The sequence below is a fragment of the Planococcus citri genome, chromosome 3 (assembly GCF_950023065.1).
Source record: "Planococcus citri chromosome 3, ihPlaCitr1.1, whole genome shotgun sequence".
NCBI classification, from domain to species: domain Eukaryota; kingdom Metazoa; phylum Arthropoda; class Insecta; order Hemiptera; family Pseudococcidae; genus Planococcus; species Planococcus citri.
This window is the reverse complement of record NC_088679.1, coordinates 50,562,796-50,590,131: the sequence shown is the minus strand read 5'-3', so window position 1 is coordinate 50,590,131 and position 27,336 is coordinate 50,562,796. Positions and strand designations below refer to the sequence as shown.

At 32.9% G+C, this 27,336-nt stretch overlaps 3 protein-coding genes across 3 annotated transcripts in view; 2 read left to right on the top strand and 1 right to left on the bottom strand.

The window, feature by feature from the left end:
• LOC135839652 (protein turtle homolog B-like) overlaps positions 1 to 1,466 on the top strand; it is a 103,068-nt gene extending 101,602 nt beyond the window's left edge. Inside the window, exons 13-15 of the mRNA XM_065355773.1 lie at positions 400 to 663; positions 743 to 906; positions 1,011 to 1,466. Coding sequence (XP_065211845.1) covers positions 400 to 663; positions 743 to 906; positions 1,011 to 1,145 — 563 coding nt within the window. The 3' untranslated portion in view covers positions 1,146 to 1,466. The remainder of the gene's footprint in view (positions 1 to 399; positions 664 to 742; positions 907 to 1,010) is intronic.
• The window catches only part of Sys1 (Sys1 golgi trafficking protein), a 203,410-nt gene that overhangs the window by 143,881 nt on the left and 32,193 nt on the right, over positions 1 to 27,336 (top strand). The gene's annotated exons all lie outside the window — the stretch shown is intronic.
• On the bottom strand, positions 17,633 to 21,328 carry LOC135839874 (uncharacterized). The gene is made up of 4 exons (XM_065356117.1): positions 21,098 to 21,328; positions 20,828 to 20,963; positions 20,470 to 20,736; positions 17,633 to 18,847 (listed from the first exon to the last, which is right to left on the bottom strand). The coding sequence occupies exons 2-4, from the start codon at positions 20,961 to 20,963 to the stop codon at positions 17,865 to 17,867; spliced, it is 1,386 nt and encodes a 461-aa protein (XP_065212189.1). The 5' UTR covers positions 21,098 to 21,328; the 3' UTR covers positions 17,633 to 17,864.

The following is a 27,336-nucleotide window of genomic DNA, read 5'->3' as shown; positions in this document are numbered from 1 at the left end:
GGTTTCTTTGGAAAATTTGTGCCTCTGAAGATAGTTTTTTTTCTTCCTAGCACCCAAACTAGAACTCGAAACGTGACCTTAACTACCCTTTTTCGGAGTGATAATTAGCCATTTTGATTTTTTTTCATCCATTTATGTAGTTTTCAGGACATTTTGAAAAATTACTTCTCACGAATCTCTGAAAAGAGGGCTAGAGGCGAGAAAGCGCGCAAAATGGTTAAACCAATGATGTCATAATTACAGATCCATTATAGGATTTTTTTTGAAAAATTTTTGAGATACTTTGATTGCTGCTTCATTGAAGTTGTAAATTTTTGCCATCGATCAAACATTCGAATTTTTGTTGAAATATTTTTTTACCCTCATTTAACAAAATTCGTTTCCTTTTTCATTTTTCAGACCCTTCGATGAATTTGCCGTTTGGTTCGTTAACGGTAGTATTGTTCCTGCTGGGCATTTGCTCCATTGTTCTAATGTGTATTGCCTCAATCGTAGTCTGCCGCCGTCGAGAAAAAACTAATTCACATATCAAAAATCCAAACCACGATGACGCCATTTATCACGGCGCCATGTTAATTTCATCGGAAAATGGTGCTTCCATACATAACGACAGAAGATCCTCCGATGATGATCCTGATCCTGATATTATTCCCAACGTTCGAGGTAACAAATTCAGACAAACGAACTTACTAGACAAGTTTTGATTTTTTTTTAAATTGACAAACATCGTTTGTGTATTTAGAACGTAAAGTCTTGAAAACATTTGCCAAATTTCAAAAAACACCTCCGCTAAAAAGGTTCAAAAAAAGTCCATCGGATATCTACGAAGATGACATCGAACACAGCAGCGATGCAAAAATTTACAGAAATCATAGTCATTTAGATAAAGATTCGCTGCAAGTTAATGTAAGCATTAAATTATCAATGTTGCGTCAAAGTACATAAACCTAAACAATTACCTGCTTCGTGTTGTACATAACGGTCATCCTTTTTTTTCTCTCACTTTTTAGAGACTATTACCATTAGGAAGTAGAGGAAATGGAATCCACACAGCTGAAACAGTGATAGTAAAACCGGCACATAATCATAAATTAGGTCCAGAAGTAGTCACTGCCTCACATCGTTTACAAGAATCTTGTATATAAGCAATTTACTGACTTGTTCGAATTTTCCTTCGTTTTTTATTGAATATTCTAAGTTTTTGTTTTCTTTGTTTCTTTTTGTTTGTTTGTTTATTTTATTTTGTTGTGTTTCCCTTCGTAATTATCCTTTTTTTTCTCTCAATATTGCGAGAGTAATTTTCGTTTTGTAATTTTCTAACGTTTTTTTATTGCGAAAACTTTCATACGATATAAATTATTTTTTAATTGTTCGAGATGTAGCTTTGTTCATCATTTTATGTTTTCCTATTGTTGTCGAATATTGATTTTGTACTGTTGCGTGAATATATACGATTTTAACGTTTATTCGTCGTTTTTTTAAATAAAATATAATACCTGTTTTTTTTTTGCTGACAAGATTCCAATAATCAATTGGTGAAGGGAGGCCAATAATATGGAGTACCCTTCTTGGCTAATTTTTGCATGGGGAAACTCCGTTTACCTACGTTGTATTTGTAACGTGATGGGAACAGTGTTACCATGCTTATCCAATACTTCGACACTTCGTTAAAAATTAAATAGAATAAGTGGGTAGGTAAGTAGGGTACCCAACTTTATCTATCTGAAAATGTGTAATTATTTGAAATTTTTTGCATTTGCGAAATCGGATTTAAAAAATCAGTGAATTTTATAACACAGGGTTCTAAAAAAGCATTTGGAATCAATGTGAAGAGAAGGGGGATCTGAGGAATCAGAGGGGGAAAATATGAAAAGTAGAATTTTAACTCTGAATCTTCCAATCAAATACATAAAATCGATATTCCACCTTCTTTTATAATTTTTTTAAGTTCACTCAATCTTGAGATAAACGTCTTCAAATATTTTGAGTCCATCAAGCTGTACTGAGAGAGAGATGAAATACTCCAAGGAGAACCTCAAGCATGTAATGCCCCTTTAAAATTGAATAAATTATTCGTGTCAGTCGCATTAATAATCTCAGATTAATTTTTTTTCAAGGCTTTGCGTTTCATTTAATCAATAACCCTGAATAAGATTTAATTTCACTTGAACCGAAAGTACAGCACAAACGTAGGTAGATATTTGCACAACTACTGCTTAAGTACATTTGTACCATCAAGGTATAAAATATTTGAAATAACCTTCGACATTTCTACGAAAATGAAAATTAAGAAGGAAACTTCCATCCCTTAAATAATAATTGAAAAATAAATTGACTCGAAAAAAATGAATTGAGAGTAATTCAAGTTTCTTATTCTGAAAGTGGAAAGATTGTTAATGTATAGGTAAGTTTTCCTATATAAGTGTTTTCTTCTGTAATGAAGATTCACTTGAATTTTTCATCTTAAACGAGTACCTACCTTATACCCAGTACCTACCAAAACAACTTTGAGGTAAGTAAGTAATACAAACTTTCATTCATTTATTATTTTTCCAAGTAAGAAAATCTTCTTCACTTATCACATAAGATAAGGTAGATAAATCTTACGCGGTGTTTACATTTTTTTTATCAAATCTTACCTACCTATGCGTGGCAAAATAAACGAAAATCAACGACCACTACTTTTAAGGTTGGTTGAATTTTTCATGCATGTATTATGTGTCAACTTCGAAGGAAACCAGCTTAAAAGACAGTTTTATTACTGACAATAAGAATTTCAACCGAAGCAAATGTTATTTGCCTCTTCACCATCTGTATATAGAGCTTACCTACATACGAAAGTGCACGCCATTAAAAGGAAAGAAATCCCTATGAATACTTACTTGACGATAAAAATTCGTTTTTTCAATCTCTACCTATCTCACTTCGTACGTATAGGTACCTACCTATCTAGCTCTACGCATACGCAACAAAATTTTTCGTTGTAACTTTCGCCATTTCCAGCATTCAAATTCGTTCGCATGGAACAAATGAGCGAAAAAGAAAAACAGAAAAAGTAAAAAGGAAAAAAGGAGATGAGGGTAGAATGAGAAAAACACACACAAAAAAAAACAGATAAGGCATTTTCATTCTTTGGCAGACGAACCAATTTTTTTGGCATTTGTACTTTTTTTGGAAGAAGATGAAGATAAAACCATTTTTTGAATTCTATACATAAAAATAGTTATGAAAAAAAAATCTATGTGTAAGTATTTTCATAAACCGTGCAGACTTATTGCGGAATTTTTGTTGAAATTTTTGCAATATCAAAAGCGAGCCTATACGACACGTTCTTTAAATGAATCGGTTCAAACCTACCTAACTAATTATGCAGGCTGGATATTCTTTAATTATTTTGCATTTTCGTAAAATACAAACTTTGATTTTAAAATACAATGGTACCTAGTATAGGTATCTGAAAATAATATAACAACAATAAAAATAGTTGTCAAAAAAAGTAAAGGAAAAAGATAAAAACGAGGAAAAGGGAAGGTAAACATTATTTCTTTTGTTTATTCTTTTTGTTCTTGGATATTGCTGATGCATTCAACTTGTAAAGTGCGTTGTTCTCATTTTAGTTAGCTTGAATAAATTGTTCTACCGAATGCCCGAATATAAAAACCGATTTTTTTCTTGAAAAAATTACGATTGAATGATTTTAAATTAATTATTCACGACGGGAATAGTTTCTTTCGACATGTCTGCAAAAAAATTATTAAGAGCACATCGATTTGTACTGTAAATGAAAGCATGGCTTTTTTAATAATTCTCTCGGTCTTAGCTTGTGAAGCGGTGAAAAAGTAAGTTTAGCAAGTACTAGAATGAGCAAATTTTCAACTTTTTTCAAAAAATGACTGACAAGGGAAATCAACGCGACTTTTTATTATACTTAGGTATACTTATTGAATTCCAATAATCTAATCGCAAAATTCAGACTCCATGGATTTTGAAGTTTTAAAATTAAAAAGAAGGCTTTACGTTAATTTCTCAAAAAATCAAAAAAAATGTACCCATCACCTAGGCAATTTTTTTAGACAGTTGAATTTTCTAGTTCAAAAATTCAATCTTTTTACCGTAGCAGAAAAATGGCGAAAAAGATTGAACAACTAAATTTTTGAAATCAGCTCTTGCTGCTTTGTAAATACTCGCGTGAAAAAATCAAAGTACCAATGCAAAGCGTCGTTTCTAGCCGCATTCGAACTACACACACGTTTCAAAGAATACCGTATTTGGTACTTGTGAGAGAAAACAATTTTTTTGTGCTCAAACTTTTCAAAAAACTCTGTTGACTGCCAAAAAATATAGCTGGACGGCTAGAATGATATCACATCGCTCATTAGGTTTTGAGTCCCACTTGCAACGAAATTAAGGTCCAAAATTTTTAAAAAATGTCAGAAAATGAAATTATTGCTCCGCAACTCTGGAATCTTTTCATTTTGACCATATTTCAACTACCATCACGTTTTAAAACACATCTTTGGCATAAAAGAGAAAAAGATGTTCTTCAATGAAACTGATTTTGTAATGGGAATACATATATCTTTTTTCTCACTCATCGTGAAAGGGGGCCTTAAAATGTAGTGGCAAGTGCGAAATCATAAGAATGAATGATTCTCAAAATTCCAACTTCCCTATCACGTTTATTGAATTCAGCGAAGAATTAGAGGTTCAAAAATATTTTTTCCTCTCTGGTTTCAAAATCAAGTCCCCTCTCTCTCTCCCACATTCGAAAACTACATTTTTCGGAATAATAATTGGTCGTACTCAAGAACGCAATTTTTGGATTTTTTTGGAAACTTCAAACCCTTAAATTTTTTAATTGTCGAGCTGCTGAAATTTTTGCAACACTTACCTACTTAACTTACTCAAAAAAATGAAATTTTCCCAAATTTACCTTGAAAATTGTTTTTTGGGCAATTTTATAACCTTCGAAAATTTGCAGAGTTTTGAAGACTTATCTATAGATGTCCCTAGAGCAGATCTATTTTAAACCACATTGGAATGAAATTTTCTGAACCGTATGCACCTGCTTTTTCCTCACGTTCTTAAACTAAAAAAAAAAAAAACAGACGGTATTTTTTTAAAGATCTTTCTCTGACTTGAAATGATAATGACACTTTTTTGTTGAAAAATTCGTAGTCAATTTTTATGAAGAAAACAACAATAAAAATATTAGATAATTTTTTAAAATTTTGAAGATTTAAGATTCTCAGAGAAAATTGATTTGAAAAGCTCTAATTTTTACCAATTTTTTAAAGGTAAATTCCTGGAAATTTTTTGCATGCTTCTATCGAGTTTTGAAAGAAGTTGGAAATTGTCTCACACTAAAAAAATATCCAAAACGTCACAATAAAAACGTTTGTAGATAATTATACATTAGATTTTAAAGAAAAAAAATCGAATACAATCATATAGAACAATACTCAAGCCAAACAAACATGAACGCATTTATTTTTTCCGAATATTAAATGAAAAAGGGAAAAGTAAAGAAATTGCTTTTAACAATTTCTTTTGAATTGCTGATTCTAAACATTGGGTAAGGTCTTTCTTTTTGGTTTTGAAATACTGAAAGTAGGTAGGTACCAATTTTAAAATCTATTAAAAGAAAGTACATAAAATCAAAACGAAGGCTCGCCATTCGAAACATTCCATGAAAAAAAACTACCAATGTGCAATACCTACCTACCTATTTAACGTTAAGATTACAGAAAATCGACAAATACGAGTAAGTACGTACCATTGTTAGGTTTATGTAAAACCGTGTCGGTAGGTAATTAATTGAAAAAAATGACTTATCCCGAGCATAATTTTAATACAAACTATCAGAAAGTAGTAGCAAGTAGATTCGTGTCTATAAATTATAGTGCATTAGCCCATGGCTAAAATATAGATATAAATTTTGTAGCTGAAAAATTTAAAAAACTTGCCTACGCTATAACAAAAAGAAAACCTGTAGGTAACGGTTCACATTCGAATAATAAAAATCCAAGTTTTTGGCTTTTCATAAGCTACGTTCCGTCAATGGTCGTAAAGAATAAACTCAACTAATATCCAAAAAATCTTTACGTACCCTTTTGCTTTAAACTCTCACGAGCGTTAAAATTTCCTTCACTTTTGAAAACGTAAATTGTAAATACCTTTTAAAGTTATTTCACGTATAAACGGGTCATTTTAAAGCGGCTTTTAGAAATTTTCAAATTTTATTAGGGTATTTGAGAAAAGTATGGGAGAAGGAATGGAAGCGGAAGGGTAGGTCGAGAGAATGAAGTTGTACATATAAACGCGTCCCTTTATACCACATCTACATTATGCAGTGTATTCTCATCTGGTATTAAATTATTTTAAGAAGTCGTATCTTATAAAATGTTTCCATTTTTTTGAATATATTCCTTTATACGCGTAAATACATGCAATATTTTTTTTACCGCTTCGTTTTCCTATTAAAGATGTTTTTTTAAAGCGAGAAACAAAATACTTACATATATCGTAAATGGATATAGAGGTAGAGGTAGGTAGGTAGGTAGGTACCTACGACGTAAACCAAATATTAGGTATTTGCATTTTTAAAAAAAGATATTTGGCGCGAATGGCGTATTTTGGTTTCAAGCATAAGGTACGGTGTGATCCGAAATCAATAAATTAAGGCACAGATAGACCTACTTGTATGGTAGATGAATGAGAGCATTATGGGACTGTTGTCGTAAGCATTATTATAGAATAGGTATAGAGTAATGCAAGAGAAGAAAAAAAAAGTCATCTTCGTCTTATTCAGTTTACGTTTCTTCGATATCAACGAGGCCAACTGTTAAGGCGACGATTTCGCATTTCGCATAATTTTGCATATTCAACTCGAGCTTTGTCTTTCAAAATCCTTTTCAATTATCTGCGCAAAGCTATAACAACAACTTTCGTAATCTGTATAGATGTACCTAATTGTAATTTCAACTCCTCGCCTTTTCAACGATAAGCGAATGCGAAATTTCGAAATTTCCGCGAACAATGATTTGACAGTCATCACAGACCAGAATTCACCTTCTACAACGAATTAATCTATCATCAAAATAAATTTCCAACGTTTGACAATTTGCTTATATTGAGCTAGGTTTATGTGTAGTATAAGGTGCTGAGGTACATTTTTCCATTCGTATGTATTGTACTCGTACCCTAACTTTCCGTTGCTAATTAATTTAGATAGGTATATACCAAGCGACAAAAATATCTAATTTAATAGATGACAATGTAATGAACATTTTTACTTAAAGTGCGAAAAAAGAAAGATGATTGTGAGCAAAGTATCAGCGTAGGATGTCCAAATTAATTTTTGAACTCTTATCCCACTTTCCCTTGCGACAAAACAACATCGTGTTCTCGAAACTTAATTAATTCTTTTTAATTCAATTTTTATACGGTCAATATAAGAGGAAGGTAACGCTTTTTAAAAAATTTACATAATAAAACTTTGACTTTTTGAAATACATAAATTACAACTTGAATTTCAAAAATAGGTACCCTTTGACAAATTAATATATATTTTTACGAGTATTCTACGCGGTTCCCTCCCTTTGGAATTGGGAAGCCCATGAAATTTATCAGGAAACATTGTAGATGACTAGACACCACTTTCATTGATCTAGTTTCGTATTTCGTTCTAAAAAAAACATACATAAAAAAATAAGAAAAAACCGTTCCAAGCTCCAATGCACATTACCAAAAAAAATTGTTTCGAAACTATTCCTCCACTCTGAATGCATAAATGAATTTTTCAGTTTTTTTTTTTTTTTTTTCAGTAAAATTAACGAAAATCTAATGTAAAAAGTTTCTTCGAAAACTTTTCAATCGCCAGTATCCGTAATGGTTGGTTGAGCAATCAACGAACGAATGAATTACATATTTGGGAAATTTGTAGCTTTGTAACATGAGTATACGAGACACCTACATCAAGAGAGTGTTCAAGAAGTGACCGTGAGTGACCTAACTGGAAAGAGAAAAGAGTATTTCTGGCTAAAATTGGTGAATTAGCCTTTGACTCAGCTTTTAAAAATATTCCCAAGATATTTTTGGCAGACTAAAAAAATGGGATCTAAGCAAACTAAGTAACTAAAATCAAAAGAGAAATTTTCTTACATCAAGACGTATGGTATAGGTAGTCCCATTTCCATTTACTTATAAGTGATAAGGGGAGTAAAGGTAGGGGCACCAAATATGGACCACTTTTTTTGGAGGATTGCCACTTGAAAACTATAGGGTGTAGAAACCTCCACAAAGGCTTAAAATGAAGGTTCATCCTTCCACTAACACTGTACAAAACTTCAGGGGTGAAGGTCAACTTCAAGTATGTTTTTTTTATTGTTGAGTGACGAGTGTGAAAATGACCGTTCGAAATTTTGGACGCCTAATATGAACCACCTGTAAAATTTTAAAATGAACATACTTTTACATTTTTCAAAACGTCATATTTATTTGTAGAAATGAATAAAAAAAAACGTATTCTAAGCAGTGCAGGTTAATTTTGAATATTTTTTTTAAATTGTTGAATGACAAGTGTCAAAATGACAATTCAAAATTTTGGACGCCTAATATGGACCACCTACAGAATTTCAAAATGAACATATTTTTACGTTTTTAAACATCATATTTATTTGTAGAAATGAATAAAAAAAGTATTTCAAGCATTCCCCTTTCCTGCGGCTGTAAAAAATGAGTAAAAAATTTAATATCACAGGTGGTCCATTTTCTAGAGTCTAGACCAATTCGATTAATCTTTGATTTTTCCCCATTTTTGGCCCAAATCAAAATTTTGGTCGATGGTGTTAGATATAAGTATTAAGTATATTTTTGCATGTTCTTTCGATCTAGCTTTGTCTGGTTCAAAAATGTTTGTGCCAGTTGGGCTACCTTCAAAAGGTAGGGAATCCAAGAAAGAAGATCTGCATAGCTCTATGAAACTCGTTACTCATAGTGATTCATAAAATGGTTCAAATCATACCCTTTCTGATAGCCTCTAAAATTGGCAAATGAAAAATCGTTATCAAACCAAGTTTTTTTTTACAAAAATAATGAAAATAAAAAATGAAATCGCCAAAGTACCGATGAAATTGTTTACCTCGACCAGCGACCTATAGGTACGAGTATAGGTACGTATACATAGGACCAGTAAATTCTACTAAGAATTGTGTAGGTCCAGTATAGTTAATACCCAATTCTTTACAAATATCGACGCATTTTTATGATAATTAAACACAGCAAATTATGCATTTATGCTAAATAAGTATTTGCATATAAATCAGAATATCAACGTTGCGCATGACGTAATTAGATTTCCTTTTAACGCTTTTGAGCTTTATATACAGGTGTCTATCGTGCATGCTGCCATGGCTCTTCTAATTTACACACAACCACGGCTATTTTATCTCGCCAATGCACTTCAGCGAGGAATTATTAAAAATTTCAAATAAAGTTACCACGTACATGCGACCATCATAATCACATAATGTACGTACACTATACGTAGATTATAGGTGTATGTGTGTATAGTACGTATATCAAGCGTGATATGCAAATTAAATACACTCATACATATCGATATCCATAAATGCGCCGAGTACTTAAATATCTAACCAGAAAGGTACATTTATAAATAACCGTCGACACACTCTTAAAACGTCATAACACGTATCTTGTTAATATTTTGCGGGAAAATTTTACATGAATATTGATTATTCCTTTAGTTCAGTAAGGGATAGTGAGGTATGTATGTAAATTGAATTCAATTGCTTATATGTATTGTGTGTGTGTACCAGTAACCCTACCTACTCTACACTCTTGTCTGTATGAAATTTTTACGAATTTCTCATCGAAAATATTTTGTAGGTATTCTGTACTGGCTTTTGTTCGAAAAATTATCAAATGCTGTCATTTTGAAATTCTAAATAGGTAAGTATCCAGAACCCAAAACAGATCGGCGAACTTTTTTCAGAATTAAGAAGTTGGAGAGACATCGAGGACCAAGAAGTAGAATCTGAAAAAAGAGTGAAGAAAGGATAATATGCAAACTCAGCGACTTAGAATTAGTAAAAATCAATATTCGTGCCATATTTTCATGATTTTTCGATTTTTGTTTCAAAATTGAAAGAATAGGAGGTGCTTTTAGGAGAAGCAGTGGAAGAATACACGAAAAAGTTACTATTTCATCTCAGCGTCTACAAAAACCCATCAAATGAAGAGTCATACAGTCATACGTATATTTTCAATTTTTTAGTAAGTACTTACATATTTTTAATGACACTTTTGAAGAGCTTAGAAGGATTGGATTGAAAAGATAAGCGAATACATATCCGAATCTGCATGGCGTCTTCGAGTTGTAATAACAATCAACATTTCACTTCATTTTTGAATTTGTTCAGAAATTTGACCAAAATTGAAGCCTTTTGGTCTCTCCAGAGTTTGAGATCTGATTTTTAAAATAATTTTGTTGGGTGAAAATGGATACCCTTTGATTTTTTTTCAACTTTTACACATTTACATTTCTGAAAACCGTTTGAACAAATTTGCTTCAAAATTCATACAACTTCAAGATATGAGTCCTCGCAGTTTGGCAGTTGCTTAATCAATCGCAAATATGTTAAAATTACGTGCTTCATCACGTATCTCACCCAAGGAGGATTAGAACTAAAACGATGACAATTATTCCAGTAGAATATTGGAGGAAAGTCGTAAAAAAAAAATGAAACGAAATTGAGAGATTCGAGCACTCGACTTATAATTTTTGGTTTATGTACCTATGTAATTTATTTATTTTGTACGTTCAGTAAACATGGAATAGTCAGAGTCGCAAATATACGGCAAACTGGTTATGCAAATCTATTAACTTGTCGAAGATCGTTCGTAGCAAGATTACGGCAGAATAGGTATGCAGATTTATTAACATGTGTGCCATGCTTGTTGATGATCAGAATACTGCAGGTTTTTTTTTTGAAGTGGATTCGCGATTTTATTTTACAATTACATCGTATGCTCCTCTCTCTCCCACCACCAACACCTTTCATCCACAAATTGGCCCGCTTAAAAATATCAAATAAAATTACAATATTATAAATAAAACCATTCTATGTAGTATTTCAAAAGATAAAAAATTAATAAAAGTTGTTCAAATAGTACCTTAGGTAATTGAATTTTCCCATTTGATTAATTTTTTTTTCTTCTGAAAATAAAAAATATTAGGTACCCAATTGAACTAAATGTCAACGTCATAAAAATTCGGTTCAACACGAAATGATGAGAAATTCTGACAACAACATGCATAAAAAAGGCCAAATAAATTACGTATAATAAAAACTAAAAAATGTCTGAATGTAAGAAAAATTTTTAAAAATAACTCCGCAGAAATTTTTTTTTTTTTTTTTTTTTTTTTTTTTGGGTGTTTGTAATTACTTGATTATTACACCCGTCGTATGAGATTTAAATCGAGTTGGTGAGGTCAAGTTTTTTAATTAGGTCTAAGAATTTTTTAATTTCGGAAGGGTCGTCTGGTATGAATAGGGATCTTTCATCTATTTGTAGGGATAGTCTGTGCTGATGTAAGGAGGGACATTGAAATAGTAAGTGTTGGACAGATATAAGTTCTGAGAGGCAGAACTGACATGTGGGTTTTGGGGCCTTTTCATAGAGGTGATTATGTGTGATTTTTGTGTGGCCAATTCTCAGTCTGGTTATAATGATTTCTTCAAGTCTGTTTAAGTGGGAGAGGTTTTTCCAAGGATGGACTAATTTTTTATGTTGAAAGAGCTTGTTTGTGGTTTGGAGGGACCAAAAGTTTTGCCATTTCTTAAGTGTGCTTTGGGTGAAGATAGATTTGAGGTCGTCAGCTGTGATAAATATAAGGGGAGAAAGGATGGTGGCAGATTTTGCATTAATGTCTACAATTTCATTTCCTAAGATTCCAATGTGGCTGGGTACATACATAAACTGTATGAAGAAGTTTGAATTTTGTAAGTCAAATAGAGTTTTATGAATATTTTGAATTAGAAGGTGATCGGAAAAAAGATTTTGGATAGCAGTTAGTGAGCTGAGGGAATCACTTTGAATTAAGAAGGACTTATTTTCTGATTCATAAGTGAGTATGTCACAGAGACAGTGGAAAATAGCTGCGAGTTCGGCAGTGTAGATTGAAGAACAGTTATGAATTTTAAAATTTGAAATTCTATCATTTATAGAGTATGCATATCCTGTGTGAAGTGTTGGTATTTTTGATCCATCTGTAAAGCAAAGATTGAATTTTTTGTATTCTGATAAAAGTTCAAGATAGTTCTGTTTTATTACTAATGGAGAGTGGCTATTTTTTGGGTAGTTAATAAGCTGTAGGTTGACTTGAGGAGGTTTTAGAAGCCAAGGGGGGTATAATATTGGTTTTTGGATGAGAGTTTTGGGATTGATTTGAAGATCATTCAACATTGTGATGAAATTAGAAATGGGTCCTTCTATATGATCAAAATGTTGGGGGTTGGGTGGGTTAATTGAGTTTTGGAGTGGATGGAAAGGGTTGGTGGATGCATTTGAGATGAATTTGTTTGTTATGAGAGTTCTTCTGAAATCTGGGGGTAATTCTGCTGCTTCACAATATAGGCTATCTATTGGAGAGGAATAGAGGGCTCCTAAACAGATCCTTAGGGCTGAATTTTGAATTGTTTTTAGGATATTTGAAGTTTTATTTGAGATATTTGCAAAACATGGGCTTCCATACTCAATTTTACTGCGAATTAGAGATTTATACAAGTGAAGTAGGAGTTTGCGAGATGGTTTATACTTGGTGTTTTTGATTATTTTCAACAGATTTAGGCGTTTCATGATATCTGATTTTACTTTTAGAAAATGAGGAGTCCAATTTAGTTTTCTATCAAAAGTTAAGCCAAGAAATTTAGTTGTGGTTTTGAATTCTAAAGAGTGTCCTTTGAAGTTGAGGATGAGATCTGGAGGAATCTTATTTTTTTTTGTGAAAAGTATACAGTGGGTTTTTGACTCAGAGAAGGTTAGACCATTTGAATCTGCCCATGATTCAATTTTTTCAAGGGTTTCTTGGATTACTTGAAGAGCTAGTTGAATATTATTTGAACGAAAGGAAATGTTTATATCATCAGCAAAGATTCTCAGAGAAATGGGTCTAGAAACAACATTGGAAATGTCATCAATCAAAAGATGGTAGGTATGTATCAAAAATTTTGTAATTTTTTGATTTTCATTCTTGAATTCTTTTCAACATCAGATGTTCCTATTCCTGAAAATTTATTTTCATCTCATATTGCTTACAGTTAGGAGTCTCTTACGTTAGTGGTTGAAAGAAGATTAAATGTGAACTTATGTGAAAATTCTTCGGAAATGTAGAAATTCGAAGCATCTTTCTTCTTCATTTATTTCATGTACCTAATCTAGATCTACATAATGTATAATATTCAATATTTATGTAATAATTGAACGAACACAAAAAAATGCGTCAACTGTCCTCGCTTTGCTCAAGCAGAAATATTGGAGGATTATTTTTTTTTAATTCAGAATTTTTTGTGACAAGTTAAGTTGAAAAATTTATTTATGGGCCAAAAACTGAAAAACTTTATATCAAGTTTCTGTTAGAGAAATACGAAGTATCGAACCAAGAGACATGAGACAATGACCCCATTTGCCTTTTTCGAAAATATGAACCAGTAAAATATGCACAGATGTTTGGTAGCTAAGGTATCCACTCCAGTTATGCGCTTCCTTATTATGGTGGTAAGTAAACAAATATACTTAACATGTACTTTATTCAAAACTGATCGATATAGGTAAATTTCAAAATCGAAGTCATGTAGGTATTAACCCAACTCGCGGTTGATCGTTATTGATACACCAAGGTTGAAAACTTTTGACAATGCTTTGATTCTTAAAGGTATACTTGGTACTTGTATAAGTATGAAATGGTAAAACTTGAAGTAATTCATAATTTGAAAGTTGATAGTAACGAGGTTGTTTCTCCACCAACAATCAAGCATAACTATACAGTGTTGGAATAATTTGTTTCGTTTCTGACATTAACGTAGATTGATTTTAGAGCTGTTAAAGACAGACTTAGAAAACTACTATATATAGGCTGTCGTCGACGTTTGTGAAAAGAAAAACATGATTTTGTTGTATTTTTTTTTTTTTTTTTTCTTTTTTCTTTTCCTTCTTATATCTACCTACATAGTATATAAAGCTATGCGCTGTTACACGAGTATTATGAGTATTGCGAAAACTGCGAAAACTGATTTATGAAATGAGCAATACGTAGTAGGTATGTACATATGTAGGTACCTTCCCTTAGATTTTAAAACAATCAAAAACTTTTCACTAGTATGATGAATGTTTTCCAAATGTAACTCGAGTTTGCAATTTAGGTATACCTATATAAGGGTTCCTTTTATTTTTCTCTCGTCCTACCGCAGCCGTTTCGATAATCGTCGGCGGCGTATTAAAGGTCTATATCTACAACGTTTTTCGTTTTAAATAGCGTACTTACATGCGAATACTTTCAATTACAAGGGCCATAATTTGTCAATTTCAAATTAGTTGGAAATTTAATCTTTATTCTATATAGCGTACATTGGCGACATGACGATTTCGTATTCTATTGAACGATAAGTCAAACAGTTGAACTTCTTCAAGATTGATGATTATTATGTCGTTATCTATATACCATATGCGTTGCTGTATAGTGAATAAAAAGTAACTATTCAAGTGCTATTCCATCAATACTTAGGCCTACCTACATATATGTATCGAGTGTGCATGCGAAGAGAGAGGAAGAATTTCTTGAAAAGAATAAAATCGAATTAGATAGGTACCTACTTAGAGTGCGACTGAGCGTTTATTTTATACTTGTAGGTAGTATAGCAAAAAAGAAGTTGGAAAGTTGAGCCGCATTTTTTTCCTCACAAAGTTACAAATGGTTTCCTTTTTCAAGCCGATGGATTTTTAAATTGATGTAGGTATTTTTTTTCAGTAGGTAGAGAAATTCAGCGTTGCATAAATGTGTGTATTTTACAGCTGCAATGTTTTTACAACGTGTAGCTATTCAGATGTATTTAGAATGAAATAATTTGCCGTTTTCTTTTAGCACTTCTCGATGATATACGCACTGAGAAAAGCTACAGCAGCATATCGCGTTCGCTGACAGTGACAAGGTACGCGACTGTGGAATTAATTAATTCCTACATATGGAAATTAATTCAGTCGCTCGTTACACTTGAGAATAAACATGCTAACATTTTACAACGTTGCCTTACCATGCACCCGAAGAAAACTCTTTCAATCATTCGTTGTAATATTTTAAGACAACTTATGGTTTAATTAATCAATTGAATAACCGGCTACATTGCCTTTTCTGAAAATTGTACCCGTTGGGAGTGCGAGACGCGTATATATACTTACAGTATAGCACGAACCTCGCCATTTTCATCAACTCGTCATCGTTGAAAACTGCAAAGACGCTATTGTTTCGTCAAGTAGCCGAAGTAGGTGTGCTAAATGTAGGTAGTAGGTACCTACATAATTAGGTAGACGCCTTCCCTTCTGTATTCACTAGGTAGTAGGTACTGTATAGTGTTTTAGCGAATAAACTCGCGAACGAGGCAATTCTCGAAAACATGTTTTCAAAAGATATTGTTCATATCAATGCAATGCACCGTGAAATACATATTGTTTTGTTTAACCTAATACGTACCTACGTTTCTGTGTAGGTACTTAGTTCTACTTGTAGACCTACACGTTTCTCGCAGATGGGGACGTTCGATAGACATGCGAGATTAACCCAACTACACACAGTAACCGTGGGTGTTTGCATAGGGATTGCTCAAAAGCTAGAATTCTGTTTCTACCTAAAAGTTGACTAGAGTAAAAGAAAAAGACTTTGAAGTCAAGCGTAGGTACCCAGATTTTAAAATGTAGGTATTGAAAATCCCATCTAGCCAAGTAAATGTACATTAGCTACTAGATTTTTTTAGAATTTGCAATAATTGAACAAAAAATTGGTTACATATTGCATTCCAAAATATTTCCACATTTTCAGAAATGATGTCTTTCAATGTTTTGGCATAATTCACGCGTATAGTACCTAACTATTCTCAATTATACATTTTCTAAACACGAATTCATCTTAAAAAATGAGTGATAGGTAGTTATGCAAATTTTCAAACGCTCAGTCAGTAGTGAACAATGAAAGTTGCCTCGAACGTTGAGGACGGACGATAGCCATACGTCGACGCGAGTCTCAAACAGGTATTACCTTTTAGAACTGGACCACTTTTTCTAACACATATTGGATATGGCTAGAGCAGAAAAACCACGACTTTCTCAAAAATACTATTTTTTGTGTATCGACATCTTCCTTCCAAGAGCGGGGTTTAAAAACTATGAGTGATTTTAAAATCAAAAGGAAGATTTTCATCGAATTTGGCCCTTCCGATATTTTTTTTTGTAATCTATCCAAGGGATCCTGCACATCGTTTCTCTGAATGCGAAAAACGCTGAATTGGCATTTTTTTAAATGATTAATTTCCCAAATCCATATTCCTCACATACACAAAAATAGGTAGAAGTTCAGTTATTTGCCTAAATTGCAGAAAAGACGTGTTTTTCTTGGGGGGGAGGGGGGGGGGAGCGTTCAAATTTTCCAGAAAGTCTCGTTGTTTTTTTTGATAAAATTAATAAGAAATCTTACTTTTTTATCAAATTTAAAATGATCGCCCCAAAATTATCAAAATAACTGGTACTTTTTTTTAATCAAAATTGGCATAAAAAACTTTTTTTTGGTCAAAATTTTCAGGAAGTAGGTTAGTCTTCCTTATTGGCTCAAAAAAACTGTTTTTGTCAAAATATACAAAAAGTCATAACATTCCGGAAAATATTAGTTTTTCATTAAAATTACCGAAAAATGATACTTTTTTTTTGCCAAAATAATAAGTACATTTTTTTTCAAAATACCAAAAAAAAAACTTTTTTAATAAAAATTAACAGAGAGCCTATAATTTGTTTGCCAAATTTCCAGCAGGACCTGTTTTTTTGACATAACTTGTCTAAAAGTCTTACTTTTTATTGCTAAGATTACAACAAAAAAAATCATAGCATTATTAATTCATTTTTTGTCAAAATTTCCAAAAAGTTTCATTTTGTTTCAAAAATACTATATTTGCAAAATAATTCTGACATTTTAAAAATTAGTTTTTGAGAAACATTCATCCGAGGGAATGATCCGGAAACCAGATTTGAGAATTCAGCCATCGATTTAAAAAAAAAAAAAAGTCAAGAAAAAATATGTGCAGCATATGATGACGATACTCATAATGGATTCGGAGGATTGTCTCAGAATCCCACTCCAGTATAGCTACATACTTCAACCTATCCTCCTCCTACCCACTCCCCCTCCCCCTCCCGCATAAAATCGACATTTCGCCATTTTTACTTGAACGAAGCATGGAGCCCATAATAAGTAACTCAACATAATTATTTTTTCCAACAGGTCGCATAGCTTGATCCAAAAAAAGTGATGATCCTCATTTCCACACAATAATTACATTTCATTTTTAGAAAAACGTGTTTATTATCACAATAGGTAAAAAAAAACATGAGACTGCGAAAATACGAGTATGTACATACATTTTTTGAAATTATTAATTCCTTAATCACTAAAAATTAACAAAAATGAAATCATCTTACTCATTTTCTTTAGGAAAGTTCAACAGTAGGTATGTATGTACTTGAACAACATCGAAAAAAACGAAGAAAAGAAGAGATATTGTGTGCAAGCGTAGCACAACAAACTATGAATACGTATGATCGTTGTAAATAAGCTCTAATAAACGATCTAGAGAAAAACAACTGGTATCATAATAATCAGTCGAATTTACGAAAGAACCACTGCAGTCGTCTGAAAAAGGAACATCGTCGTCTTCCAAAGGAGAATTACAGTCTACAAAAGGAATACGACAGTCTACAATAGGAGGACCTAAATCCGTATCGGCGGTAAGATGTGCAGGAATGTATGCTTCATCCGGAATGGCTGACTCATCAAAAGGAAAAATACCGGTATCTTCGAATGCATCGGTCAAATTTGAGATCGTCATGCTTTCCTGCCATACATGTTTAAAAATGGAGCTGAAATTCGCCAAGGTTACTTTTACACCGGGATTTTCTTCGGCGAATTTCAAGATATTAGCGTCCCAAAGACTTTCAAAAGAGTTAAAAAATCCTTGGCGCAAAGGTTGGAGATCACGCGTACAGTTAATTGGTAAACTTATCAGCGTTAAGTTATGTTTAGCAGCCTCAGTCATGATACAAGCGTCAAGTTGGCAGAACGTACTGTCGAAAATGAGTAGAGCTGGTCCTTGCTGGTTGGCTCTATGGTTGGAAAAATGCTGAAGCCATCTGGCAAATACTTCAGTGGTCATACGTCCGTCCGGCGCCACACAAAACTTCGTTCCGGCGGGTAAATTCGTAGTCCATTCGTCTTTCGGACGATAACGTCTATGCTTCACTAGTACGTAGGGAGGGATGCTCTGTCCGCAGGCGTTTCCACAGTTGATGAGTACCAAATGTTCCGCTTGTCCGCTACTAGGTAAATTGGCAAGTTTACGTACTTTAGGAGGAATGTTCGCAGGACAATGTAGCGTCAATCGACAGTCCATTACGTCCAAGTTATAGACACATTCTGGCTTATCATGAACATCGAGTTTAGTCATTGCTGCATTCAATCTTTCGAAGTAATCGTGTACAATTACCCGATTCAATTTCTTCGCAGATTCAGCTAAAAATGAATAAAATATGATTACGGGAGTTTTAGACTTTCTAGTTTATTATTACCTATAATCGTCTTATTAGCTACCTAGTACCTACTTATGATTGTTAGTTCTGAATGAAAATCACAAATTTTGATCAAAATTTCTTCTACCAAATAAATCATAGGATCTCAAACCTTCTGAATTTAGATCATAAAAGTAGGTATAGGTAGTTATAAAAATATGTACGTTGATAACAAAAATGATCAATTTTTGTGTTTCGATCTAAGATCGTGAGTTTTATTTAATAAGTTATGTAATTTCTTACAAACTTAAAATTTCTTGTTTAAATCACGACGTTCTTGTTTTTGCTTCGGTAGAATTTTTGCACTTTTATATCATAATCGATTGAAAAACAACATTTACAAAGCTTGTTTTCAAACCAAAAACTGAAAAGTTTTCAAAAATCGTCACGAACTACCGACTTTTTTTTTAGAAAAATTCCACAAATCACGCTTTTTTTTCAAGAAGAAAAAAAAAGTTTAAAAGGGTGACAGGATGATCGAGAAGGAAGATGAGAATTAAAATGGAGGTGGGGTGACGAAAAAAGTAAATTTAAAGCTTGTCTCATCTCTTTTGAATTTTTAGCATGTCTTGCTTTACCTCTCCCTTCCCTTCCATAAATTTTCATAATTTCAATTTGAGTATTGGGGGGAGGGGTAGGTATTAAAATAACCCCGGTTCCAGTGTACCTACCTACAAATTACATACCAATTAGCCTCTTTGACTATCATTCAAATCAACTTATTTTTACAAGTTACTCGTACAAGGAAACTATACTTTGACGTATTACTATTTCAAAGAGACCAAACTAAACTAGATGACCTCCATAATACCAAAACATTCTGAAGTCTAGAATTATCTTTCGTTTCTAAGGAGAGAATCTGCCACATTATCTCCCGGATGCCTTTTCAACTTTTTAAGTTTTTTTTTGTGTTTATAATTACAAGATTATTACACCCGTAAAAGGGGGGGGGGGGTTTAGATCAACCGTCTAGAACTGATACAACTGGGTTTTCAGGGTAACAGCTTATAACGATTGGGAAGATTCCCAATTAGCATGCACCAGCCAAGATCAGCTTCAACCCTATCCGAGCAATTTGAAATTGCTGGAGAAAATTGAGAACTTGTTGGAGGGGAGGGGGAGCTCTAGAACAGTTGAAATGAAGCAATTTTCACACAGGTTCATTTCAAAATTTAAAATAAAAACGAAACATGCGATGAAGTGTTAAAAATTTACCATAATGATAGTCCAAGAATCAACTTCAATAAACATCAAAAATGTTAGTTGCAGGTGTTTTAAACCATGATCTTTGATTTTAGATGATTTACCATGAGTCTCGTGGGATCAGAATAAAATATGATTTCCTCTCGCTCAAACAATCATCCATACCAACCAAATTATTCGTCGAAAAAATACGTAATTATTTTCTTTGAATCCATCCAACGCGAGAAAATAATTTAAACATGCGAAATTCGGTTTAATTTTAGACTAAAGTACCTCAACTGCATACGAGTAGGTCGGTATTGTACTCGTACATCAGGAGGAAAAAAAAGTAAGTACCTACTCAATTTAAGTTAGATAGTCTACCTGAAACTGAAGGTACAGCTTTTCTAGGAACAATGCCAGGATTTCTGTCCAGAAAGTCTCTCAACCATTTTCTTCCGGCTTTAGCCACGTCTTTATTGAAAGGATTATCGATATAGTTTTCTTTGCAGAAAGTAAAAACGCTCCTTGTTATAACGTTATTGGTTATCGACATTCCAGTCTGAGCAAAACGAACAATTCTTGATACCAATTGTTCTTCGTGATACATTTGCAAGACACGTGTTCTACCCATACGCTTTTTTGTTACTCCTGAAATTGTTAATAACCATCAGTATGGTACCTATGTATACTACATAAAAATATTCGAATCTGAAATGGTATTATCTGAAAAATGATTTACCTGTCTTCAAATGATTCCTTACTGTACTACGCGGAACATTGTGTCTTATGGCTGCAGTACGTATACTACTTCCTTCCTTTATTTCGTCTAACGCTGCACGTAGCTCTTCCTCCGACCAAGCAGCTCGCTTCGTCATCTGTAAAATGAAAAACATTTGATTCTAATCGTTTCGTTGAGACAGAACATTTTTAAAAAACACCATACACAACGTTGATTAATGTTTATAGTGGCCTTAATAAGAACAATAAACAACAGTTCATGTAAACTCACTTCAAAGTATTCGTTCGGTAACAGCTACCACAAGTGATGTAATTTGAATGATCACACAACATATATTACCATTACAAGGATAAAATTTAACACTTTTCACTCATGTTATAGACGAAAGAAGAAAACATCTCTCAAATCAACTCTGCAAAGTGCACTAGCGAAGTAGCGATTTCTTATTCTTATCAGTTAAGAATGTAAAACTGAACTCTGTACTATACTTTCTAGCCAAGTGTTTTACCGCTGCGCTACTTTCTCCAACGTACACGCAGCGCTACTAGCATTTGACAGAACATCATGGCCATATTAGGTACACATCGAGCTTCTTTCGTTCATTTTATTTTTTATTTTTTATTAATGTACATTGTTGATTGTACACTAAAAGGGTAACTTCCAATTTTGTCAAAAAGCATAATGGTTTATAATAATATACTTAATTCATATGAAAATGGAATGAAAATCAAAAGTTTTTATTCAATACAGGCATATAAACGCACAATTATACCACCAATACTAGACGCGAAAAGTGCGTTTTTATGAGCGACTAAATGAAACGAAAATAATGTTCACATTATTGTCCTAGGAAAATCATCGACCTTTTAGTTAACCTAGACGACTACTCCAATGCAAACTAAGGCCACTGGTTATGTCGCCAACTCTGTGGATTTCAAATTAGAAACAAACGCATCTGCGCATGTCTCAGGAATTGATGCTTGTGAACAGTAAACGGAAACACCACCAGCACCCCCACTTCCACCCCTAATCCACTAACAACAAAATACACACACACGTTTCCTGAGACATGCGCAGATGCGTTTGTTTCTAATTTGAAATCCACAGAGTTGGCGACATAACCAGTGGGATAATTTTGCGTATGAGTAGCCGTCTAGGTTAACTAAAAGGTCGATGAGGAAAATAATAAACATTCATTACGTGGCCGCACTGCTCGAATCCTATTGTTTGGGATGACGCGGAAGGTGACAAAGTCCGATTACTACGGGGAAAAAATTGTAGCAGAAACAGGAGATCCACCACCTCCCCCTCCCTCCAGGCCCTAAGGCTTGTTTTCCTTTAATCATTTCGGCTACACACTTTATCTGCGAGTACGCACTACGCATACTTCGGTTGTCGTGTCGACTCATAAAAACGCTTCTTCACGTCTAAACATTGATGGTATAATTGTGTATATTTATATGCATGTATTGAATAAAATACATTACACACATAAGTTCAAAAAATGTGGGTGATTATAAACTCGTACGCGAATTGCAGTCCTCGCCTTCGGCTCGTCCTGCAATTCGCACTCGTTTATAATCACCCACATTATTGAACTTGGTATGTAATATACTATTCCTTTTTCATTCTACGTGGGGTGTCTCGTCTCGAATCTAACTTTGATTTTGTAGACCAAAAAAAAATTACTTCAAAGTTTGAAAATTGAAAAATCAATTACTATCCTATCCTTCCTCAGTTCCTCTCGAAGCCAACCAATATTGAGCCAACGAGCCATACTCCTTCTCCTCTCCTGGTCCTCCCCTATGGTCTCCTACCAAGGTGGATTTTACATTTTAATTTAAATCATGACGATTAAGGATAAACATTTATGCAAATTTAATCTATGTAAAATTTTTCGAATTTCAGGCAATTTTTTTATGAGGGAATGAGGGAAATCAAGATACCTACCTCTACCTCATAGCATGAAAAAATATGTACAATAATTTTTTTTTGCGTTAAGGTTAATACATAAGTACTTGTAAAGTTGTAAATACTGTGTTTGAAACAATTGAAAACTTTTACTTGAAATGATGTGCTTTAATTTAAATTTTTTGTGAAGTTCGGCAAATGACAATGAAAAAGCGGCGATAGAAACATTTTTTCTGAATTAAGCTTATTTTAAAGAAACTTCAGTTCGGTTTATGCTTTGGAAAACATAAAAAAATCCTTTTTAATTTTTATTTCAAAGGATGGCAAGCTTAAAATACGAATTGAATTTGAGCACCATAAGACGTGGTATTGGTATCCCTTTCACTTGTACCTACAAAATTTTTTTTTACTTTTTTTGAAATACTTTTAAATTAAAAATTTTTAAAGGCGAGAGATAACCATTTCTTCGAAGTTTTATATTTGAAAAAATGCAAAATGACCCAATCAGCAAACCAATCAGTTGAGCGAAATCTTCAAATAGTATCTAGATACCTATCTATGTAAAGTTATATCTACCGGTACGTTTAAATGATAAAATCGATATGAAAATGATAGTTTTTGAATCACTGAATTTATACAAAGGAGTTCGAAATGTTTTAGCAGAGGGCCAGTAAGAAGGAATACAAGAGGGATATTAATATGTAGTCCAACAAATATCGGTAAACATTGACGACAAGCTAGATACTTTTTTGTTGAAAATTATCATAGTAATAGTAGTAATATTGGTGCGATGGGAAGGTAACTGAGGACAACAAAACTATGTCTCTTAACAAAACCCCCGAATGCCAAATTTACGAATTATAAAGCAAAAGGAGAAAGTTTCTTAATGTTGTTTGTCTACAATTAACGAGTTTGGAAGAAGTTACTTTTCGTTAAAATTATAGAAAATATCTACTGCTGCTGCTGCTTGCAGCCTTTGAAGAAAATTTCCGAGCAAACCTTTAACCCATCCTTCGCAGCCTTTGAAATTTTCCGAAAATACATAAAAGCCACACCGGTTTTGAAAGCTTTTAGTTTTAACTTAGATTTTATTACATTATTCGTCGTCTTTTATTATTATGCAATACAGTGAAGGAGAAGCTGGACTATATATTGAAAAGCCACGCAGTTGTAGTTTTTGTCTGCTAAAGTTTTAATTAGAAGTAAAGTTTTGTCTTTTGTTGGTGAAAATTTTACTCGAGAATGTACCCATGCACAGGATGTTCCAAAATGATTTCCCTTGTTTATTTTATTTTATTTTTTGTGATGTATTTTGTTGATTTTCTTTTTCGTTTTTGCTCGCATCGAATTGAGAATCCCAGAAAAGTATAGGTAAATAGTTAGGTACATAAAATGAATAAAGAGGTACCTGCTGATGTGTAATTAGCCATAGGTACACCGATATTATGCAATTGCATTAACCCTTATTTTCGACTATTTATTCTGTTACAAAATAACAAAAGTTGTCAAGTAGGTACCGTACCTATTTATACAGACTACTCATCGTATAAGGTTATTTTTTTGTTTGTTTCTATTCTTTCAAATTCGTTTAAATTCTTTTCTGAAGGTACGTTTGGTTTAAATTGAAAAGTAGTTGGTTGTAGGTAGGTACAGGTAGTATTTGTATTTGTTAATTATTATACGTTGCCTTCATTACTATGTACATTAAATTAATTAATAGACCTCTTCCTGGTTCAGTGGCTACCTTTATCCGAAACAAAAAAAGTTCAAATAATGAATCGATGAGTAAACAAAAGGTACACCTATAGGTAGCCAGAGTATAGGTAGGTACATACAATTTGATACTTCTTTTCTGCGCTCATGTTAGGTAGGTATATAGCTAAGTATACAATTCGCATAGAAGTAAGCAGAAAGGTAGGCATAAGTATTCAAAATTTCAACTTTAATCTATGAACATGAAGATGATATACATTAACAGAAGTTGAATAATCATTAGATACGAGTATGAGTTGTAACTTGGTAAGTAAAATGTATGCATAGGTAGATTCCTAAAACAAGCTGCTTGTGATATACTTATACACATAAGTATACGCACAATGCTTCGTTAAGCAAACTTTCTTGAACTTTGTTCTGATTTTAATAAGTTGAAAGATATCCAAGCCTATTTTCGTGTTAGCTGGGTATAATTTTTAAACAAACATTGCTGAAGAAGAGTAGACGAGAATGAGACCAAGCTAGGTATCGTATCTTTTTGAATGCACATTCGAGAAGCAAAGTAAAAGTTTTTCGAGCACATGTGAACCGTTTTCACTAACTTAAACTCATAAAGGAAAGCCAACTTTTATACTTTCAATAGAAAATACGTAGAGAAATGAATTTTCAATTCAGTATAGAGAAAACGTCGCATTGTGTAGACACACATTTAATACAAGTTGGAATTCAGATCTCGGTTTCATTGTTTTAGCGGTTTCTTCTTTAAAACTTGCGAATGATTTTAAATGTGAGTAGATAACGGCGAAATATTTGAGCGCGGCGTCAGAGTGTAATAAATTAACCATTTTCAAACGTGATAGTTTTCGCTTTGTTTTCGATTTCCCATTTGGATGCATTCGAATTTTCAAATAAATGCTAATGAATTCGACGCATTTTTGCATAAATTTATTGTATGCAGCCTGTTTTTTGTTATTTTCAAAACGTTATAGGTACATATACCCACTTTACGTAGCCTGTATGTGTGTACCTACTATACCCATGTTTGTAGAATGCATTCCTTACGCCATTTATTGATGAAAAAAATTTCATTTGTGGGCCTTGCTATTCAATATGGCACATAACCAACTGTACGTACAGATTATTTCCTACTTACGAAGGCTATAGCCTTATCATTAGGTATAGACTGTCGTCTGTTACAATTTAGAGAAAAACTGCAAGTACCTATCCGAGAACGCCATGCATTTTTTATGGTTTTATGCAATGATAATTTTTATTTCCAATGGGCGAGTACTTTACGTACCGATGAGTTATTGCATTTTTAGTAAAAAACCAACCAATATTTTTGTCTCCATTATTAAAAAAAATATCTAAGTAAGTACTTGCATAAAAATCGTAGTAGGTAAGTACCTACTTACTCTGTTTCATGCAAATGAATAGATGAAGAAAGCAAAAGCATCACCCTTCCCCCGATTCGGGTGCACTTTTTTCTGAGATTAGGTAGTTTTTATTAAGTTTCTATTTCTGTATTTTTATTTTTTTGGGAAATTCTCTAATATGTATTATTCTACTTGGGTTCTTATTTTCTGTTTCATGTTGTGTTGTGTTCTGTTTTGCATATTTTTGTTCTATTTTGCTTTGTTTTGTTTTGTCCTGTTCTGCTCTGTTCTGTTCTATTCTCTGTTCTTTAGTTATGTTTTGAGCTGTTCTATTCTGTTGCGTTTACTATGTAGGTACTACCTACCTCTACTTCTAAAGTAGTAGATAGGTATACGTTCCTACTTTTAGATAAAGTGTGTCAGAAATTCTGTCAAGTTTGGAATATAAATAATGGAATTCTGTTTTCCCCTAGTACAAACAATTAGTAGGTACCTACCTATACTTGCATCAAGAGTACAAGTTCTGGGGAGTGCACTAGTCTAGTTTTTAAATAGTAGTATTTACTCCGTGAAAGAACTACTACTGATAAAATACAAAAATTCACAAACTGCCATTTTTTTCGTGAGCGCGTTCTATGCTGTTCTGTTTGTTTGTAAATTGTAATTTATTTGTTCGCTGAGAATCATTATGTATCAATATTTTCCATGCCTTGTTTTTTTGTTCATGCCCTTCATGTGATTAAAACTCAATTTTTCTCTGTTCTGTTTTTTTTCAAAAAAAAAATGTGTTGTGTTGCGTTTTTTATGCTTGACATCTCTGGTTTCATTTTGAATTATTTTATTCATTCGTCGCTCTGTTCAATTTGAAGAATTCATATAAAAATTTATCGTATGGTTGGAACATTGAGGAAATCAGATGTCTTTAAAACTGATGTCTTTTTTTGACACTCCCAAAAGGAGACAGGTACCTATTAAAAAAAGAGACCAATGATTCGAACTTGAAAATTGCCAACTTTATTGAAGCATTCGCAGCGAATAAGTCTGAAAAAGAGAGCGAAATTTTTTTAGGAAAAATATACCTAGAGCAAAAACAAACATTTTTAAATGTTCTTGAGTAATTTTGTAAAATTTAACCGTGAGTTTATAAATTCGTACCTACATAAGCATATTTTCAGATAAGTTTTTATTCCGATTGTGGCAGTAATTCCTTCGGCAACAAAGGCAATATAACTTAAAAGTAGGTATTAATATGGAATTAGTCGTCGAGAAAGGTTACTTGACCGAAAAAAGTGTTTTCATTGCATTGAAAGTTCCAGAATAATATTGTTGCTCCGTAACCTTGTATTTTTTAAAACATCCTATTCTACCAAAAAGTAGGCACTAACTATATAAGAATGCCATTGGGTACATTTGAGTGAAAATAATGAGATAAAAATGGATTTGAATTTTATAGACTATTTCTTTATTGTATCTATAGGTATACTTTACCTGTGCCTGTGGTTTTTATAT

Coding starts and splice junctions, on each gene's coding strand:
- LOC135839874 (XM_065356117.1), bottom strand. CDS start 20,963: ATGACGAAGCGAGCTGCTTGGTCGGAGGAAGAGCTACGTGCAGCGTTA. Junction 20,737..20,827: donor AAGGAATCATTTGAAGACAG/GTAAATCATTTT, acceptor TAACAATTTCAG/GAGTAACAAAAAAGCGTATG. Junction 18,848..20,469: donor AGCTGTACCTTCAGTTTCAG/GTAGACTATCTA, acceptor ATTCATTTTTAG/CTGAATCTGCGAAGAAATTG.